This window comes from Schistocerca cancellata, chromosome 7, assembly GCF_023864275.1.
Source record: "Schistocerca cancellata isolate TAMUIC-IGC-003103 chromosome 7, iqSchCanc2.1, whole genome shotgun sequence".
NCBI classification, from domain to species: Eukaryota; Metazoa; Arthropoda; class Insecta; order Orthoptera; family Acrididae; genus Schistocerca; species Schistocerca cancellata.
Genome location: NC_064632.1, coordinates 173,305,221 through 173,325,697, shown reverse-complemented (window position 1 = coordinate 173,325,697; position 20,477 = coordinate 173,305,221). Strand labels below are relative to the sequence as shown.

Sequence of the window (20,477 nt, the reverse complement as noted above, 5' to 3'; positions counted from 1 at the left end):
TGTTGTTCACAAACTATAACACCTTCTAAGCTTTTCACGCTAATTGAGCCCATATAAGTATGGTCTTTTCCGAATGTACTTCTGAGTAAAAAGCGATTCTGGTAGGTGGGGTCCAAAGTTGTTTTTAATCATGTCTTCTGCGTTCTTATGGAGATATTTTCATAGCAATTTCGTCCCATAACAAATATTTCTTTATACCTAATAGAGATGTGAAATACCAGTTTTCATAAATTTAACTTTAAATTTTTTTAATGTAACGAAATATTTTCTTGATAATTTTCATCCTCTATTGCATTTCTTTAGGTGTCGAATTTCAAGAAGTACTGAAATGCGTATTTTTTTTAATTTCTAACCGAGAAGTCAAATACCAGTTGTCATGGATGTAGCCTTAAAAATCCTTTAGTAGTTTCTTAGTAATATTTTATTTAAAAAACTTTCATCCACCATTTTACCCCTTTAGTGGTTCAATTTCCAAAAATGCTGAAACAAATATATTTTATTTTCTGACTGAGAAACTTCATACCAGTTTTCTTTGTTATAGCTTGAAAACTCGCTTAATAGCGACAGACTTTCAAAAAGCATTTCATCCCTTATTTCTACCACTTAGGAGTCGAATTTCAGACATTTTCTTCTTAAACGATGCGTACAGTATAAGAACCACACCCTCCCCAAACTTCAAGTTTCTGTCCTTAGCGGTTTGGGCTGGGCGGTGATGAGTCAGTGAATCAGCGTGACCCTTTTTCACCCCATTAGGGGTTGAATTTCCAAAAACAATGAAAAATGTATTTTTTCATCTCTGACCGAGAAGCCAAACACCAATTTTCAAAGATTTAGCTTTAAAAATGCTTTCGCAATGAAATATTTTCATAATATGTTTCACGCCCTATTTCACCCCCTTAGGGCCTGAATGTCCAAATACAGTGACGTGCGTATGTTTTATTTCTAGCATAGAAGCAAAAATACAAATTCTCATAGATTTAGCGTCAAAAATGCTTGCACAATGAAATATTGCCGTAAAACCTTTCAGGCACCGTTTCACCCAATCAGGGGTTAAATTTTCAAAAACAGCGAAACACGCATTTTTTAATTAACTGGGAAGCCAAATTTAAATTTTCGTAGACTGAGCTTCAAAAATGCTTTCATAAAAAAATATTTTCATAAAAAATCTCATCCCCTATTTCACCACCTTATGGGTTCAGTTTCCAAGAAAACTGAAACACGTATTACCAGTGTTCATAGATGTAGCTTTAAACATACTTTAGTAGTTCTTTAACAATGATATATTTTCAAAAAAGCTTTCATCCGCTATTTCACCCCAGTAAGGTTAAATTTCCAAAATTAACGAAACATGTATTTCTTTATTTCTGACCGAGTAACCATATACTAATTTTCGTAGGTCTAGCTTCGAAATTGCCTTAATAGCGAAATTTTTCAAAAAAATCCTTCATGCCCTATTTCACCCCCTTAGTGTTGGAATTTCGAAAAATCCCTTCTTAAACGATGCGTACAGTATAAGATACACACCTTCCTCCAAATTTCAAGTTTCTTTCCTCAGCGGTTTGCAACCTACATTCTTCTGAATCTGCTTACTGTATTCATCTGTTGGCCACCCTCTACGATTTTTACGCCCCACGCTTCCCTCCAGTACTAAACTGGTGATCCATTGATGCCTCAGAATGCGTCCTGCCAACCGATCGGTTCTTTTAGTCAGGTTCTACCACAAATTTCTCTTCTCCCCATTTCCATTCAATATCTCCTCGTTAGTTACGTGCTCTACCCATCTAATCTTCAGTATTCTTCTGTAGCACCACATTTCAAAAGCTTCTATTCTCTTCTCGTCTAAACTGTTTATCGTCGATGTTTCACTTCCATACATGGCTACACTCCACACATTCAGGAAGGACTTCCTGACACTTAAATCTATACTCGATATAAAGAAATTTCTCTTCTTCAGAAAAGCTTTTTTGCCATTGCTAGTCTGCATTTTATATCCTCCTTACTCCGACCATCATCAGCTATTTTGCTTCCAAAATAGCAAAACTCATTTACTACTTTAAGTATCTAACCCCCACACATCACCTGATTTAATTCGGCTACATTCCATTACCCTCGTTTCGATTTTGTTGATGTTGATCTTTATATCCTACACCACTTGCCTCTATTGCTATCCACTGGACGACGGTGGAAGCAAAGCGGTAGGTCTAATAAGCTGTAAGAGAAATGTAGAAAGAGAAGTCGGCACACGCTGCTGTGTAAATTGACGTAATCCAGATGTAGGATCCGGCCGTCTGAGGTAGAGAGACTCAAGCATTGCCGAGGTCTTCGCACTCAAGTGGCAGTTACTCGGTGATCAGGTGGCGGACGTCCAAGGCTGAGAGGCACAATGTCTTTCTGAGTGACTCCCTCCTGGACAGCATCGATGGTGGCTTTATATAAATCTAAACTCTTTCCTAGCTTCATTTGCTCCTATCATCATAATAAATAAGTTGTTGATTTTAAACATTTCCGTTCCCTAATTTGTTTTAAGCTTACGAGTGTTTAAAGCTGCAACATTGCTAAACTTGTCAAGATAATAAGAAATCAAATAAGCTTCATGTTACGTGTGTGTACAATTTAATATTGTGGAAAACGTGACCAGTTTTAGTACAATACTGGCCATTAAAATTGATACACCACGAAGATGACGTGCTACAGACGCGAAATTTAACCGACTGGAAGAAGATGCTGTGACATGCAAATGATTGGCTTTTCAGAGCATTCACACAAGGTTGGCGCCGGTGGCGACACCTACAACGTGCTGACATGAGGAAAATTTCCAACTGATTTCTCATACACAAACAGCAGTTGACCGACGTTGCCTGGTGAAACGTTGTTGTGATGCCTCGTGTAAGGAGGAGAAATGCGTACTATCACGTTTCCGACTTTGATAAAGGTCCGATTGTAGCCTATCGTGATTGCGGTTTATCGTATCGCGACACTGCTGCTCGCGTTGGTCGAGATCCAATAACTGTTAGCAGAATATGGAATCGGTGGGTTCAGGAGGGAAATGCGGAACGCCGTGCTCGATCCCAACGGCCTCGTATCACTAGCAGTCGAGATGGCAGGCATCTTATCCGCATGGCTGTAACGGATCGTGCAGCCACGTTTCGATCCCTGAGTCAACAGATGGGGACGTTTGCAAGACAACAACCATCTGCACGAACAGTTCGACGACGTTTGCAGCAGCATGGACTATCAGCTCGGAGACCATGGCTGCGGTTACCCTTGACGCTGCATTACAGACAGGAGCGCCTGCGATGGTGTACTCGACGACCAACCTGGGTGCACGAATGGCAAAACGTCATTTTTTTCGGACGAATCCAGGTTCTGTTTACAGCGTCATGATGATCGCATCCGTGTTTGGCTACATCGCGGTGAACGCACATTGGAAGCGTGTATTCGTCATCGCCATACTGACGTATCACCCGACGTGATGGTATGGGGTGCCATTGGTTACACGCCTCGGTCAAGTCTTGTTCGCATTGACGGCACTTTGAACAGTGTACGTTACATTTCAGATGTGTTACGACCCGTTGCTCTACCCTTCATTCGATCCCTGCGAAACCCTACATTTCAGCAGGATAATGCACGACCGCATGTTGTAGGTCCTGTACGGGCCTTTCTGGATACAGAAAATATTCGACTGCTGCCCTGGCCAGCACATTCTCCAGATGTCTCACCAACTGAAAACGTCTGGTCAATGGTGTCCGAGCAACTGGCTCGTCACAATACGCCAGTCACTACTCTTGATGAACTGTGGTATCGTGTTGAAGCTGCATGGGCAGCTGTGCCTGTACATGCCATCCAAGCTGTGTTTGACTCAATGCCCAGGCGTATCACGGCCGTTATTACGGCCAGAGGTGGTTGTTCTGGGTACTGATTTCTCAGGATCTATGCACCCAAATTGCGTGAAAATGTAATCACTTATCGGTTCTAGTATAATATATTTGTCCATTGAATACCCGTTTATCATCTGCATTTCTTCTTGGTGTAGCAATTTTAATGGCCAGTAGTGTAATTAGGTGGTGGGACATGTATAAATAGCAGCAAATAAAATAAACTAATAATACCTGAAGAAACGTATAATCTCTCTTCCTCGGCAAACGGAGGCCACGGCCAAGTGTTTAGTAATTTTTCGTCCCGTGTGTTTAGTGTACGGATTCGTAAGTGGGAGCTAGGAGGGAACAGAGATTGTTGCAGCCAGGTAGTGGGTGGTGTGTGCAGTTGGTTGTCAGAGAGGGTTACCTGTTGGTAATACAGACTGAACGCTACGCACCCGCAGTTGAGCATGCGCAGTTCGCAGTCGCTGCGGTAGACGGCGCCGTCGGAGCCGCAGGTGGGCTTGAGCGGCTGCCCCTGGCACGACAGCGGGCAGTCCTTGGCCGAGGACGGCGACGCCAGCCGGTCGCCCGCCACGCAGAACGCCATCGGCACCTCGAACACGTGCTTCCTGTGGACCAGAGGACACGTGTGGTGGGCCGGCACAGCGTCAGCACGCAGCAGCTGCCGCCCACTCCACAAGGATACTACGGGCGTACCTCATACTGTATATACTGTGTACGATCACACTCGTGGACACACAACTGAGAAAACAGTTTCAGGATATTCCTACCAGAGCCGTAGTGGGTGACTTTCCCTCCTGGCAGAACTGCCGAAGCTGTGCACCCTCTCCTCTTTCCCACTCCCTACTCCCAAACCACCACCCCCTTCCGTGACACTATACATCTGCAGTTTTTTCTACACAGATTTTGTTACAGCGTAAAGCCAGCGCCGGCACGCCAGTCGGGAACGACAGGGAAGAGAAGGCTGTGAGAAGAAGTCAGCCAATCGCACACTGACTGACCCCTTCCAGGACGACAACGCTACAGCAGCGGTCCCTAGGTGAAGACAACATAAGCGCCGCGCCCAACTGTTGGACTTGGATTGCAGCGTCAACCTTAGCCACTTCATTAGGAATCTCTATGTAGCACAGAATTGTGTTTGACTATTCTGAACAAGATTGATTATATTGTATGTCAGTCTTTGCATGCGACTCACCTGTGTACAAAGTTAAGTATTTACATTTGTCTTACTGTAATAAAACTGGAATGAGATTTTCACTCTGCAGCAGAGTGTGCGCCGATATGAAACTTCCTGGCAGATTAAAACTGTGTGCCGGACTGATACTCGAAGGTCCCGAGTTCGAGTCTCGGTCCAGCACACAGTTTTAATCTGCCAGGAAGTTACATTTCAGCGCACACTCCGCTGCAGAGTGAAAATATCATTCTGGAAACATCCCCTAGGCTGTGGCTAAGCCATGTCTCCGCATTATCCTTTCTTTCAGGAGTGCTAGTTCTGCAAGGTTCGGAGGAGAGCTTCTGTAAATTTTGGAAGGTATGAAACGAGGTACTGGCAGAAGTGAAGCTGTGGGGACGGGCGTGAGTCATGCTCGGGTAGCTCAATTGGTAGAGCACTTGCCCGCGAAAGGCAAAGGTCTCGAGTTGAGTCTCGGTCCGGCACACAGTTTTAATCTGCCAGGAAGTTTTGTAATAAAACTCATTAATGCGAATGGTTTGATTGATTGTCTAGCGAATCGAGTAGGCAGGATTTCTAGACATAACAGATTTACCAAATTTTATACTTTATTAAGTAGGTTTAATATAAATGAAACATTTATAGAAAAATAGTGCTTAAGTGAACCATATTGATAAAATATATTACACCAACAAATTAAATGTATGATTGTATCAAATGACTTACAAATTGTGTACAAACTCTAAAAAAAACTTGAAAATAAAATAAAATTTGTATCCTATTGCTTGTGGCAGATGTTGTACAGTGGTTTTACCGTCATGTATAATAAGCAACAGATCTAGTTGCTGCTCATAAATTATTATTAATGGAGCACAAATTATTCAAGTAAAAGAAAAGAATGGTCAATATAAAATGTGAATGATCTGTATTGGTGATTAGCTGTTATAACAAATAACAGAACAGAAGCCAAAGAAGCTCTAGAGACACCACTATAAATCTCAGCGAGAACAGGAGTACAAATCGTATGGAGATACGCAGTCCATCGTCATATAATCCACAGACAAACACGCAATGGAACTTAAGTACAGAAAAATAACACAAGCAGAATATTTGAAATACTGGAATAGATTGTACAGAAAACAGGACTGAACTCGACGTCCAATGAAGAAAGCATACAAGTACGGAAGTCAGGGAGACAGGAAAACAAGAGAGCAAAATACTAAGAAACATAGCTGGGACAGTTCAGAACGAGGGGATCTGGAAAAAGAGTGCAGCAAAAGAACTGTACAGACAGACAGGAAAAGAAGGGCAGAGTTCTACAGAGACATACAAAGGATGAACTCAGTTAACAGTGTTCGCACAGCATCCTTCTTTTGCAAAGTATGTGCTGCAATTTTCTCAGACTGGAAGACGACGCCAACAACGGTCAAATGCACTTTACGGAGATAGAAAACATTTAGGTGAGAAATAGGAGTGGACCCTCAATTCGACCCCTATGTGATTTAGCCCGAGTACAGTTAACCGGCAACAGATTCTCGTTTATGGGATCTGATGAAGACCGAGATGTAAAAACGAAAGGTGAACACACGAGATGAACTGCTCGGTCACATCACAGACTCTGTTGCCGCATTAGGCAGAAGCAGTCAGACAAGCAACACGACGTCTTCTCCCAACAGTGCACAAATGCAGTGAAATTGACTGCGGAATGTTCGAACTTTTATTGTGAACTGGACAACGGGTGTAATGTGACATGTACAATAATGCTTAGAGGTGGAGGTGTTAAAAGTACAACTTTTTCAGTTGATTCTTTGTAAAATGCACTTTGTAATGTTTACTAGCTGGTGTACATGCCTAAACCTGAAACTATGTTGAGTAATACAGAAAATATATAACAAGAAGCATTAAATGTATCCTGTCTCAGAAACCATTCGGAGTAGGGCGTATGACCATATGACTTGTTTTGCTTTAAATGTTCGTTCCGATCATGGCTTTAATATTGACCATTTCTCCTGAGACACACTGTGTAAACTCCATGCAACAGAATTAAAGGATCACTTATTCGGAAAGCCGTAATTGTCTTCCATAAGGATGCAGAAGTTTTAAATTTGGCTCAAAGGTGCTTACGAACTTCCTCCGTAACAGCGCAAAAGCCTGCCACCCTGTGACGTCGCCCTCGAGTTCTACTATGCTTCCAACAGCAACGTGTCGACACGTGCGCGAGTTCTACTATGCTTCCAACAGCAACGTGTCGACACGTGCGATAACAAAAGTCCACAGCTCAGAAGGTCATGTGTCGTCTGAGGCGGATTAATGGTGCCACGTTGGCATCAAAATTCACCGAAATTGTGCCGAAAGCTAGCATGGACGTGTCACACAATGGGAAAGTCGTCACCGCCCCTCTTACCAAAATTCGACTCCTCCTTTTGACGCCCCTGCGATGGGTGTCAGAACTGCCACACCAAGCGTTGAAATCATGCAGTTTTCGTACGGATGACCAAGGAAAACATTTCAGACACACCCCCGCTCAAAATTGGCATGAAAAGGCTTCAGGAAGTGGCATAAAGGGTGTCAACGAAACTACTACTGTCCTTGTAGCGTTGATTCGCACACATTTCGCGATCGGAAACGACAGTTCGCAGTGGATGAGCAGCAGGACGTCGACTTTGACGACCAGTGACAGTTCTGACAACCCCGGACGTTTCAACCATTGTCTAAGGACACTGTGAGGCTGGACATGATGTGACTCTCTTGGAGTGTAGTGCGACAGCAATTTTCGCTCTGGTATGCAGGATGGAACCACTAGGGGTACGTAGCAGCAAAGGGTGCTTATGCGTTTTCAGCCCTCCTATCCTGCACCCTGCTGTAGTGTGATCACTGGGGAGGGGGGCAACATTGAATAAAACGTCAAAGGTCCCTCCAAGATCCCCCGCAGAGCTACAACGCTCTCAGTGGCGCTCGCCCACCTTTACCGAGAATTTTAAAAATGTACCTGTACTGAGACAACCTATGTAGTAGTCCTAGGTGCCTGCTAGCAGGCATCCAGGATCAGAAGGGTGTCGAGGGATTGCCAACCTGCTAGCAGGCATCCAGTATCGGAAGAGTATCGAGGGATTACCAGCCTGCAGGAGCCTAGGACTACTACACAGGTTATTTCAGAACAGGTACATTTTGAGAATTCTCAATAAAGGTGTGCGGATGCCATAGAGAGTGTCGTGCAATTGGGGGACCATGTTCAGTGGGGATACAGCCTCGCAGTATCCTTAGACAAGGGTTGGGACGTCCAGGGTTGTCAACAGTGTCAGTGGCTGTCAAGAACGCTGTCCTGCCGCTCATCCCACTCCGAACTGCCGTTTTCGAGCGCGAATTATGTGTGAATCAACGTTCCAAGGCAGGGGTAGTTTCATTGACACCCTTTATGCCTCCTCCCGAGGCCCTTTTGTGTCTATTTTAAGCGGGGATGTGTCCGAAATGTTTTCCTCGGTCACCCCTGAGAAAACTGCGTGATTTCAACGCTTGGTGAGGTAGCGCTGACATCCATTGCAGAGGCGTCAAAAGAAGGAGTCGAATGTTGATAAGAGGGGGCGTGCCGACCTTCCCACTGTTGGACACGCCTACGTAGTCGTTCGGCAGAATTATGGTGAGATTTGGTGCCCAGATGACATCGTTAAACCATTTTACACGAAACATGAACTGAGCTTGTTGCTTTTGGAAGCGTCCTCGAGATCGAGGTTGACGTTGCAGGGCGCCACGCTTTTGCGCCGTTACAGAAGAAGGTTGTAGACACCTTTGAGCCAAATTTAAAACTCGTGCGTCGCAATAGGAGACAATTATGGTGTTCTGAAAAAGTGAAGATGGAGTGCGATGCCAAAGTCGCAGCGCTCATGTCTGTCTGTGGCGATTAGCTGCCAGAGATATTTCTTGAGGGTGAAGGTCAGGGGTGGACCCCCATAAACCAATGTAACGGCGGGCACAGATCATTCCGCGCACATAATCTAATTACCAGAGCCGTGGAACGTTCAGGTTGGGAGAGAAAGAGAGAGAGAGAGAGAGAGAGAGAGAGAGAGAGAGAGAGAGAGAGCGTACTCACCCGCAGTTCTTGGCCTTCATGCGGCAGGAGTTGCTGTAGATCTTGCCGTCGGAGCCGCAGATGGGCTTGGAGACTCTCCAGCAGGACTCACGGCAGTGGCGCGTAGTCTGGCAGAACTTCTTGTCGGCGCGCACCACGCCCTGCCTGTAACACACACACCACAAGTAATCAAAATAGTATTCATTAATTTTTCTTAAGGCCTAGTCATCAATGCTGTAGTGATGGACTTGATGCGTAGGGTATATACAAGAAGCTTACCAGACTCAATAGTTACGAGGCCCGAGAATGCTTTTGCATGCCTACATTAATATACAGTATGTTACGCGTCAATCGGCCAGCTCTCCAAGCCACCAACTTCAGTACAAAATACTGTCCTACTTAGTGCAAATGTACAATTGCACTGGGTGGTTATTGAGGTAGAGTAGACGGAAAACTATTTACCGTATGGGAACTCAACTTTGTAGGAACGATGTTGAGGCTGTGCGCTGAAGGATTTGCATTGTTAGTGTCACGACTTGCCGTTAGGAGCCGGCACTGGTACGGCGACGTACAGTTGAAACACAGGTATCAGAGTGCGTTTCCACACAGTGAGTGAGTGAACACTCACAATTGTCGCATTTGGGGATCGACACTGCCAACGAACGTTCTTGAAGTTCCCCTGCATAGTGAACACGTCACTCAGTGGTGGGACTCGCGGCATAGTTCATGATTGGTCTATTTTTCTTTGAGGAACTCTGACCCCCAAGGATCACGGAAATGCAGCATGAACGGCACACGTTACTGTGATCTGTTTCGCTGTGATCACTGCTCTACGGGAGAGAGGTGCTTTGGACTCAACTATTTTGATGCACGACGGAGCTCCACTTTACATCACTCGGGAGGTCACTCTATTACTTCGTAATACATTTGAAGAAAACCGAATCAGTGGCTGATTGTTCCAAACTGCGTGGTTTCCAACATCGCCACATTTGAACCCTTGGGATTTCTTACCTGGGGCTTATGTGCAGGACAGGGTTTTCCAACGGGAGATTAACACACATTGGAAGTTTAAGGTGAGTGTAGCGAGGGAGGTAGCCAACATCCCGCCTCAGTTCTTTCGGGCGGCAGTAGAGCAGTCTGTAGCGCCGTTTCAGGCTGTCATGGACGCAGATGGTTGTCACACTGAACAACGTTTCTAACCTGGGTCGTCATCTTGGCACGCAATTAACAAATGTTTTCCTCTCACGTGGAAACTGAAATGTTTATTTTGCTGATTTATTTGTTATTCCTCATTCGCATGTCCTTACAAATGTTTACAACACAAATTTTCATTGTCGTAGGGTTATTCGTTTTTCATGGTGAGCCCTCTCGAGTAGCGATTGTTTAATTTTAACCACCCTATATTTTAAATGTAAAGTTTTTAATCAGGTCTCCTATTTGGGCACAAATTTCACCTATTGTCCACCTTAACAAGGAATACAGTCTTACTTCAACACGTTACACGTTACAACTTACTGCGCACACGTACCTGTTAAAGGAGGTGTTCACGGGTTGTCCTCGCATTTGGATGCTACACTGAGCTGGTCTCTCCAGCTAGATGGGAATTCTTTCAAACCCCCTCTGGTAAAGCTTGACTGTGCAACTCGTCCTTCAATTATATCAACAGGAGTTCTGTACACTTCGCATTTGCGATGACCCAATAGAGAAAAATCCATACAATTGAGGTGAGGTGATCTTGCAGGCTAAGGCACGGGCCCTGATCGACCAGGGCGCTGATAACCACGCAGTTGCGCGCCCCACAAACCAAACATCATCATCATCATCATCATCCTGATCGACCAACAGACTTTGGACCATACTGGCGCATCACATGTCTTACACCTGCAGCGAAATGTGCTGGTGGCATGCCAAGCATTCACCACGTTTCCGTACCGTGGGTCATGAGTAAACTTGCAACTGATTAGATGGGAAACTTACTCGAAAAGTTTACATTTCAGGCAGATTTGTATTAACTAGGACCACACTTGATACTGACGGCGGTGCCAGGGCGCGGCCGTATGTTCGCAAGTCTTCTGCACACCCTCGTTTACAGGAATGTTCTCGCTTCCGTAACGTATACTTTTACCTGTGTTAGTGTACAGCACCGGTAGGGAATCCATCATAAGCTCGCCAGACTGGACGAGTCACGAGACCAGAGAATGCTTTTGCCAGCTCAGAGTAACATGCAGCGTGTTACACGCGATTCGCCCGATCTTAGAGCCGAGCCGGGTATATGCATTGAACCGAGAGTGAATATTATCTACACTCCTGGAAATTGAAATAAGAACACCGTGAATTCATTGTCCCAGGAAGGGGAAACTTTATTGACACATTCCTGGGGTAGGATACATCACATGATCACACTGACAGAACCACAGGCACATAGACACAGGCTACAGAGCATGCACAATGTCGGCACTAGTACAGTGTATATCCACCTTTCACAGCAATGCAGGCTGCTATTCTCCCATGGAGACGATCGTAGAGATGCTGGATGTACTCCTGTGGAACGGCTTGCCATGCCATTTCCACCTGGCGCCTCAGTTGGACCAGCGTTCGTGCTGGACGTGCAGACCGCATGAGACGACGCTTCATCCAGTCCCAAACATGCTCAATGGGGGACAGATCCGGAGATCTTGCTGGCCAGGGTAGTTGACTTACACCTTCTAGAGCACGTTGGGTGGCACGGGATACATGCGGACGTGCATTGTCCTGTTGGAACAGCAAGTTCCCTTGCCGGTCTAGGAATGGTAGAACGATGGGTTCGATGACGGTTTGGATGTACCGTGCACTATTCAGTGTCCCCTCGACGATCACCAGTGGTGTACGGCCAGTGTAGGAGATCGCTCCCCACACCATGATGCCGGGTGTTGGCCCTGTGTGCCTCGGTCGTATGCAGTCCTGATTGTAGCGCTCACCTGCACGGCGCCAAACACGCATACGACCATAATTGGCACCAAGGCAGAAGCGACTCTCATCGCTGAAGACGACACGTCTCCATTCGTCCCTCCATTCACGCCTGTCGCGACACCACTGGAGGCGGGCTGCACGATATTGGGGCGTGAGCGGAAGACGGCCTAACGGTGTGCGGGACCGTAGCCCAGCTTCATGGAGACGGTTGCGAATGGTCCTCGCCGATACCCCAGGAGCAACAGTGTCCCTAATTTGCTGGGAAGTGGCGGTGCGGTCCCCTACGGCACTGCGTAGGATCCTACGGTCTTGGTGTGCATCCGTGCGTCGCTGCGGTCCGGTCCCAGGTCGACGGGCACGTGCACCTTCCGCCGACCACTGGCGACAACATCGATGTACTGTGGAGACCTCACGCCCCACGTGTTGAGCAATTCGGCGGTACGTCCACCCGGCCTCCCACATGCCCACTATACGCCCTCGCTCAAAGTCCGTCAACTGCACATACGGTCCACGTCCACGCTGTCGCGGCATGCTACCAGTGTTAAAGACTGCGATGGAGTTCCGTATGCCACGGCAAACTGGCTGACACTGACGGCGGCGGTGCACAAATGCTGCGCAGCTAGCGCCATTCGACGGCCAACACCGCGGTTCCTGGTGTGTCCGCTGTGCCGTGCGTGTGATCATTGCTTGTACAGCCCTCTCGCAGTGTCCGGAGCAAGTATGGTGGGTCTGACACACCGGTGTCAATGTGTTCTTTTTTCCATTTTTAGGAGTGTATTAAAGGCAGCTCTAACAACCCTACAGTTCTGACACTTTGTGCAACCTTTTGTGATGATGGTACTTAACGACAATATCAGTCTCATTTTATTATCTAAAGCAACTTTTGAAATACGAAAATTTACCCGCACCCATAATTTATGACTTTTATGATAAGAAACTTTCTGACATATTAGTATGTTTTGTGTAGAAGAGAATGAAGAATGTTAACTAAATAATTGATCCTTACGTAAAGGCGTCTAAAGCATTTTGATGAAAAGACAAAAATATACATAACAGTTTCAATTTCAGGCTGCTACTACTGGTTAATCTGCTGGATAATGTAATTTTGACTTGTTGTCGTCTGAGTCAATGACGAGATCAATAGCAGATTATATATATCTATATCGTTCATATTGTAAGTAACTAAGTGCAAGTGAATGTGCGAAGCAGTCTGTGCAGCCTTAATGTGAATCACCTAAACGGGAAAACACCCCTTCCCTTGGCGCCTTGATTCCCACACATTTCACGGTCGAAAACGACAATCCGCAGTCCGAAGAGCAGCAGGACGACGTTCTTGGCAAATCTGGCCACTACTGGCATCTCCCGTCCCCCCTCCCCCTTCGACTTGGCGTTTCAACCCTACTCCAACAGCATCGTGGGGCTGCAACAACACTGACTTACTTCTTTAGAGCGTAGGTGACAGAAATTTCTGTTGTGCCATATCGGGTGGGAGCATTGGGACCATTCAAGAACATCCGACGAAATTTTAACGTGATCCGAAGCAGAAAAGAGTTTTTATGGTTTTCTTAACCCTCCTTTTTCGATCCCCTCCTGTGGAGTGATCACGGTAGAGTTCGACATCGGCACATGCGAGATTAAAACGTCTTCCTCTGAGACCACTCAGTTCGGCAACACCCTCGGTGCCACACACGCTTCTTTCTTGAAGACGGTAAACTTGTACCTGTCAGAAATTTCGACGCCTGTACAGACAACGAGATTGCTGTAGGGCCTGAGGGTTAGGCAACCCCTTCGACAGCATTAGGTGGAGTTGACCCACGTTCACGTACTAGAGCAGCCGCAGCGCTGAATAGGTCTTGAAGTTTCTAACAGGTACACGTTTAAGGTGTTCAAGAAAGGTGTATGGGTGGACGAGGGTGTTGCCGAACTGTGTGGTCTCAGAGGAACACGTTTTAACCTCGCATGTGCCAATATCGAACTCTCCCATGATCACTCCAAAAGGGGGCGCGAAAGAGGAGGGATTAAAAAAAACATAAAATACTTTTCAGTTTCGGATCACGTGGGGTTGCAGCCCATGTAATGTCCATAGAGGAGGGCTGAAATGCTTATGGGGTGGCAAAAGTAGGCAGATTTGTCAAGAACATCCTCCTGTTCCTAATCGCACTGCGAACTGTTGTTTTCGAGCGTGAAATGTTGGGGAATCAATGAGCTTAGGTAAGGGCTCCGTGTCGATTCTGGGTCGATGTGTCACCCATAAGAAAACAGCGTGATTTCAACGCTTGGTGTTACGGTTCTGACTCAGATAAACTTCTGAGCTCTCGCCTTTTTTCCCCGCATGTGTCGACTCCTTGCTATTTGAAGCGTCGCTGAGCCCGAGGGTGACGTCGCAGGGTGACACACTTGTGAACCATCACAGAGGAAGATTGTAGGCACCTTTGTGCGAAATTTCAAACTTGTGCATCGCAATGGGAGACAATTATGAGGTTTCGAAAAAGTGATCCTTCAATTTTGTTGCTCAGTGCAGAAGCATATTACCCCTTCAAGACAGCGGTCAGCAAGCCGCACAGCACTACTGTAATGCGGGTATATTGCTAAACAGCCTAGCAGGAAACTGTAGCTTTGAAATGTGCTTTCCCTTTAGTGAATACACATCACTTAATATGTGGAAAAAATTACTGTGCTGGTACGACAGCCCTAGCACCGATGCGGCTGAGGATGTGGGTGAAAATGGGAGACAAAAGTGTGATATAGGGAGGCCTGGAATAATTAAAAAACATTTGGTATATAAGTGAATCATTATTTGTATACAGGGTGATCAGAAACAGTCTGAAAAGCTTGTAAAGGTTTTTCAGGGTAGGTTGTGCTGAGAAATAGTTATTAAAAAATAATTCGATACGTTGTGCCGTTCCCGTGTTAATTAGCATTTAAGTTATCCAGTCCGGCTTTTGCATACGTAATTTCAAGCGGCCCGTTATGGACGGTGTCGCCAAACGCGTTCTTCGTTTGGTTTCCTAAATCTCAACAAGGGACATGCGACGGTATTAGGGATAGAACCCGAGCCAAAGGCTCAGTAATCTCGTACGTTATCATCTACGCTATGAGAACGACTGAAACTTATTGTATCTGGCGGGCCACTTGAATTTGCGCGCAACGGCCTGATTGGTTATTTTCTTAACAATTTCTCTGCGCAGCGTACCCTGCAACGCGATTACAAGCTTTTCAGACTGCTTCTGATCACCCTCCATAAATACTGTGGAAGTAAGACACCCTTACTACCCCTAGGGATTGGCACGGGATGAGAAGGAATTACTCTTACCTAGCCAGAATTCGCTACATGTACAGACATAAAATGAAGCCACGTACCTGCGACGTTGCTCAAATCACAAAATGAGTACCGTGCGCCCACGGGGGTTGTGAATCTGGCACTCTGCTGAAATGGACTGACTTATCATAAGATAACAACAGATCTTGATTGGCTATATACATACCGCTGGTGCGAAACTAGACTTGCCGGCCGAAGTGGCCGTGCGGTTAAAGGCGCTGCAGCCTGGAACCGCGAGACCGCTACGGTCGCAGGTTCGAAACCTGCCTCGGGCGTGGATGTTTGTGATGTCCTTAGGTTAGTTAGGTTTAACTAGTTCTAAGTTCTAGGGGACTAATGACCTTAGCAGTTGAGTCCCATAGTGCTCCGAGCCATTTGAAACTAGACTTGCCCTATTCTCACATGATACACTGCGAACTACGGATGAACGCCAACAGATAGATTCCATATTTCTAGACTTCTGGAAAGCCTTTGACACGGTGCCCCATTGCAGGCTGTTAAAGATATGGAGAAGTTTCACTGGTATGTTAGTGGCTTGAAGATTTCTTAAGTAGTAGAACCCAGTATGTTGTCCTCGACGGCGAGTGTTCATCAAAGATAAGGATATCGTCATGAGTGCCTCATGAAAGTGTGATAGGACTGCTATTATTCTCCGTACACATACATTATTTGGCGACAAGATGGGCAGCAATCTACAGTTATTTGCAGATGATGCTTTGGTGTAAGGTAATGCGTCGAAGCTGAGTGACTGCAGGAGGATACAAGATGACGTAGACCAAATTTCTAGTTGCTTTTATGAATAGCAGCAAGCTCTAAATGTAGAAAAATGTAAGTTAGTGCAGATGAGTAGGAAAAACAAACCCGTTATGTTCGGATATAGAATTGGTAATGTCCTACTTGACACAATCACGTCTTTTAAATACCTGGGCGTAACGCTGCAAAACGATATGAAATGGAACGAGCATGTGACGATTGTGGTAGTGAAGGCGAATGGTCGTCTTCGGTCTATTGAGAAAATTCTAGGACACTATATAGTACGCTAGTGCGACCTACTCTTGAGTACTGCTCGAGTGTTTGGGACCCGTAGAAGAACGTATTAAAGGAAGACATCGAAGCCATTCAGAGAAGGGCGGCTAGATTCGTTACCGGTAGGTTCGAGAGGTAATATACAATATGTACAGGAGCCAAGAGGGAATTATAAGAGTGGGCGACCGAGAACGAAGTGCTCGGATTGAAAAGGGTGTAAGATAGGGATGTAGTCTTTCGCCCCTACTGTTGAATCTGTACAACGAAGGAGCAATGATGGAAATAAAAGAAAGCTTCAGCAGTGGAACTACGAGGTGAAATGATATCAATGGTACGATTCGCTGATGACATCGCTATCCTGAGTGAATATGAGGAAGAAATACATGATCTGCTGAACGGAATGGACAGTCTAATGGTACAGAATATGGATTGAGATTAAATCGAAGAAAGACGAAAGTGATGAGAAGTAGCAAAAATGAGAATAGCGAGAAAGATAACATCGGGATTGATGGTCATGAAGTAGATAAAGTAGGCAGCAAAATTATCAATGACGGACGGAGCAAGGAGGACATCAAAAGCGGAGTAGCACAGGCCGAAAGGGCATTCCTGGCCAAGAGAATTCTACTAGTATCAAACATACACCTTAATATCAGGAAGAAATTTCTGAGAATGTGCGTTTGGAGCAGCGTATTGTTTGGTAGTGAAACGTGGACTGTGGGAAAGCCGGAACAGAAGATAACCGAAGCATTTGACATGTGGTGTTACAGACAAATGCTGAAAATTAGGTGGACTGATGGAAATGCCGTGTGGCTAGGGCCTCCAATCGGGTAGACTCTTCGCCTGGTGCAAGTCTTTCGAGTTGACGCCACTTCGGCGACTTCCGTGTCGTTGGGGATGAAATGATGATGATAAGGACAACACAACGCCCAGGTCCCTGAGCGGAGAAAACCTCCGACCCAGCCGGGAATCGAACCCGGGCCGTTAGGCATGACATTCCGTCGCGCTGACCACTCATCTACCAGGGGCAGACGGTGGACTGATAAGGTAAGGAATGAGGAGTTTCTGCGCACAACCAGAGAGGAAAGGAAGATGCGGAAAACAAGGAGAAGAGACAAAATGATAGGAGATCTGTTAAGACATCAGGGACGACTTCCACGGTACTAGAGGGAGCTGTAGAGGGCAAAAACTGTAGAGGAAGACAAAGATTGGAATACATCCAACAGATAATTGAGGACGTAGGTTGGAAGTGCTACTCGGAGATGAAGAGGTTGGCACAGGAGAGGAATTCGTCGCGGGCCGCATCAAACTATTCAAAAGACTAATGATTTACGGACATGCTTTAGGAAGTCAAATGGGAATCCTTGGATCCCTGGAGGGGATATGACATTCATTTAGAGAAACGCTATTGAGAAAACTGAGAGAACCAGCATTTAAAGCTGACTGCAGAACGATCCTACTGCCTCCAACATACATTGCGCTTAACGACCACGAAGGTAAGACACGAGAAATTAGGGTTCATACGGAAGCATATAGACAGTCGTCCTTCCCTCGCCGTATTTGCGAAATGACTAGTAGTGATGCGGGCTATCCTTGGCCACATGCCGTACGGTGGACTGCGGAGTATTCATGTAGATGTAGACAGCCGGACTCACCCGCAGGTGGCGAGCTTCATGCGGCAGGAGCTGGCGTAGACGTTGCCGTCGGAGGCGCAGACGGGCCCGTCCACCGGGGCGCTCTCGCAGGACACGGGGCAGTTCTCGCGCTGCGCCGACGAGTTGCCGCAGGCGCCCACGTGCGACAGCTGGATGCCCACCCTGCAACACACACACACACGGTTGGCTAAGCGCTGGTGGAGCTGTGCAACTGTATAGTCGAGCTTCACAAGGACAAGCCGCGAGTCTGCAGACTGCGTCAAAAAGGTCAGCTCCCTGTCCCTTTCAGTTCCGAGGCGTCAGAGACATGTTTATCCTTTTAATATTTCTATCACATGTTATTAATGACACAGAGGGCTGAAGTTTGTTGTGGTAGGTAATGAAACCGTGCAGAAGGTAAGCAAAGTACTGACGTGTTACATGGGTTCTGTATACACATAAAAGCCACCAGTTCCGTGTCTCGTATACGCGACAAAGGAAACGAAGATGATGACCACATTTGGTTTGTGGGGCGCTCAATTGCGTGGTTAGGAGCGATCGTCCAAATTCCCAGTCTTGACTCTGTCTGTTCTCGCCACTTTCCCGAATGATGATGAAATGATGAGGACAACATAAACACCAAGCCCCTAGGCGGAGAAAATCCCCCATCCGTCCGGGGATCGAACCCGGAACCCCATGATCCAGAGGAAGCAACGTTAGCCACTAGACTACGAGCCGCGGACGGAAGCGAAGAGGCTACAGCGGTAAATTGTTAGCCCGGTGCAAGCTCCCAGTTCCAGGTTGTCTAATTAACGGCTTGCGGGTGCAACAAAAATTTAATTTTCACTACATCGTACAGTTATTGTCCGAATTTAAAAATTTAGAATGCAGTCACAATCTACTCATGAAGAGCTATCGGTACGCCTCTGACAGCATGTGCTAACTGCACGTTTCGAAACGCCGCGCTTAAAAACGGGATTTTTCCGGGGCTCATACCTCGGGCTCTGTTGTGATAGGCAGGATTGAGCTTTTTGGATACTCCTTGGGCTAGGGACCAACTGAATACCCAACAGAAGGACCGTCTTACTATAAGTAACTTCAGCACCGAGTCATAGTTTGAACATTACACACTTCCTCCAGCTCAAGCAAATGGAGAAAATCGGTTGGTTCTTTTTACGTTAGATGTGGTGTACTTTGTGCCTTGAAGTGGCCAATGGGGGCACCATTTAGCACATGGAGGGTATCTCAAAAAAATCGAAAAAAAAGTTTTTCCACCTTTTTTCGACGTCAGCGGTGGATAACAAACCGCAGCAAATTACTCAGATTTTAACAGTGCATTCTCTAGGCTGCTTTCTAGAAGTTCCAGTTTTCCGTCTTTAAAAACCTTTACCCGTTATCGAGAAACATCCACAAAACATGGTTTTGGGTATCAAAACCGAGCCGCAGATTCCGAGACCGCTGGTGGCTGAAACTTTTACGATATATTTCTAAGACCCCGATCATGAACATCCTTGAAAATTTTCTTGATATCTTTATCCATTTCTAGGATACAGAGATTCGAAGTTACCCTACTCGTACACTTAAAATAAACACATAAACTATATGTGTGTGGAGCGAGAACGTTGTTTAGCAAGTGACGTAGCATTTAAAAATATGCTGTAAATTATCTCCGTTATCATCAGGACGGTTCTGGGAAATCCGTGCTGTAGTTCCGAAGCACATGCTAAACTTTCGTACGCCTAAAATTCGGTCAAAGGTGTAAAAACATAATTAGTTTTACGTTATTTTAATTTCATATAAGTAAATAATAAAAATTTTACTGGCCCAAAAAATTATTTTTATATGAGTCACATGTCCTCTGTAGAAGGGAAAAAAACAGTGGAAAAATCTTCTAATCGGACAACAAAAAAGGCGAATATACTCATGTCTGAAATACTGTGAAAAGTCAGAGAACCAGCTGCTTCATTCTAATTTCCTCAGCACCTTTAAAAATTTTCTCATAAAAATACAAGTATTTTCTTACGCTGAGAGAGAAGGAGACATTGGCAATGGGAAAGAGACGGAAAAACAATAAATACCGAAGATAGTAGTTGCGGTATAGATGAGCGAATGAGGCAATGGCAGAGACAAAGAGAGGGACATAGAGGCACAGGAACATAGTTGACAGTGGCTACAATCAATAATGACAACGAGGAAGAGAGAGAGAGACAGTGATAGTGAGAAGAGGGAGTAGCAGTGGGAAGGAGTGAATGAGGTAGTGGCAGTAAGAGAGAGCTAGAGGGAGGCAGCGACAGTGACAGGCGACAGTATTAGTAGGAGAGAAAGGAGGAGACGGTGGCTGTGAGACAACAGACGGTGACATTTAGAGACAGTTAGACACAGAGAGATAGTGACAGCGAGATGGGCTGAATAACTGAGTGAGAGTGGACAAGTG

General features: G+C 45.7%; 1 protein-coding gene across 1 annotated transcript in view; it reads right to left on the bottom strand.

Moving 5' to 3' along the window:
• The window catches only part of LOC126092240 (serine protease inhibitor dipetalogastin), a 284,082-nt gene that overhangs the window by 17,987 nt on the left and 245,618 nt on the right, over nucleotides 1-20,477 (bottom strand). The window contains exons 4-6 of the mRNA XM_049907745.1: nucleotides 18,065-18,226; nucleotides 9,140-9,283; nucleotides 4,316-4,489 (exon numbers count right to left, since the gene is read on the bottom strand). Coding sequence (XP_049763702.1) covers nucleotides 4,316-4,489; nucleotides 9,140-9,283; nucleotides 18,065-18,226 — 480 coding nt within the window. The remainder of the gene's footprint in view (nucleotides 1-4,315; nucleotides 4,490-9,139; nucleotides 9,284-18,064; nucleotides 18,227-20,477) is intronic.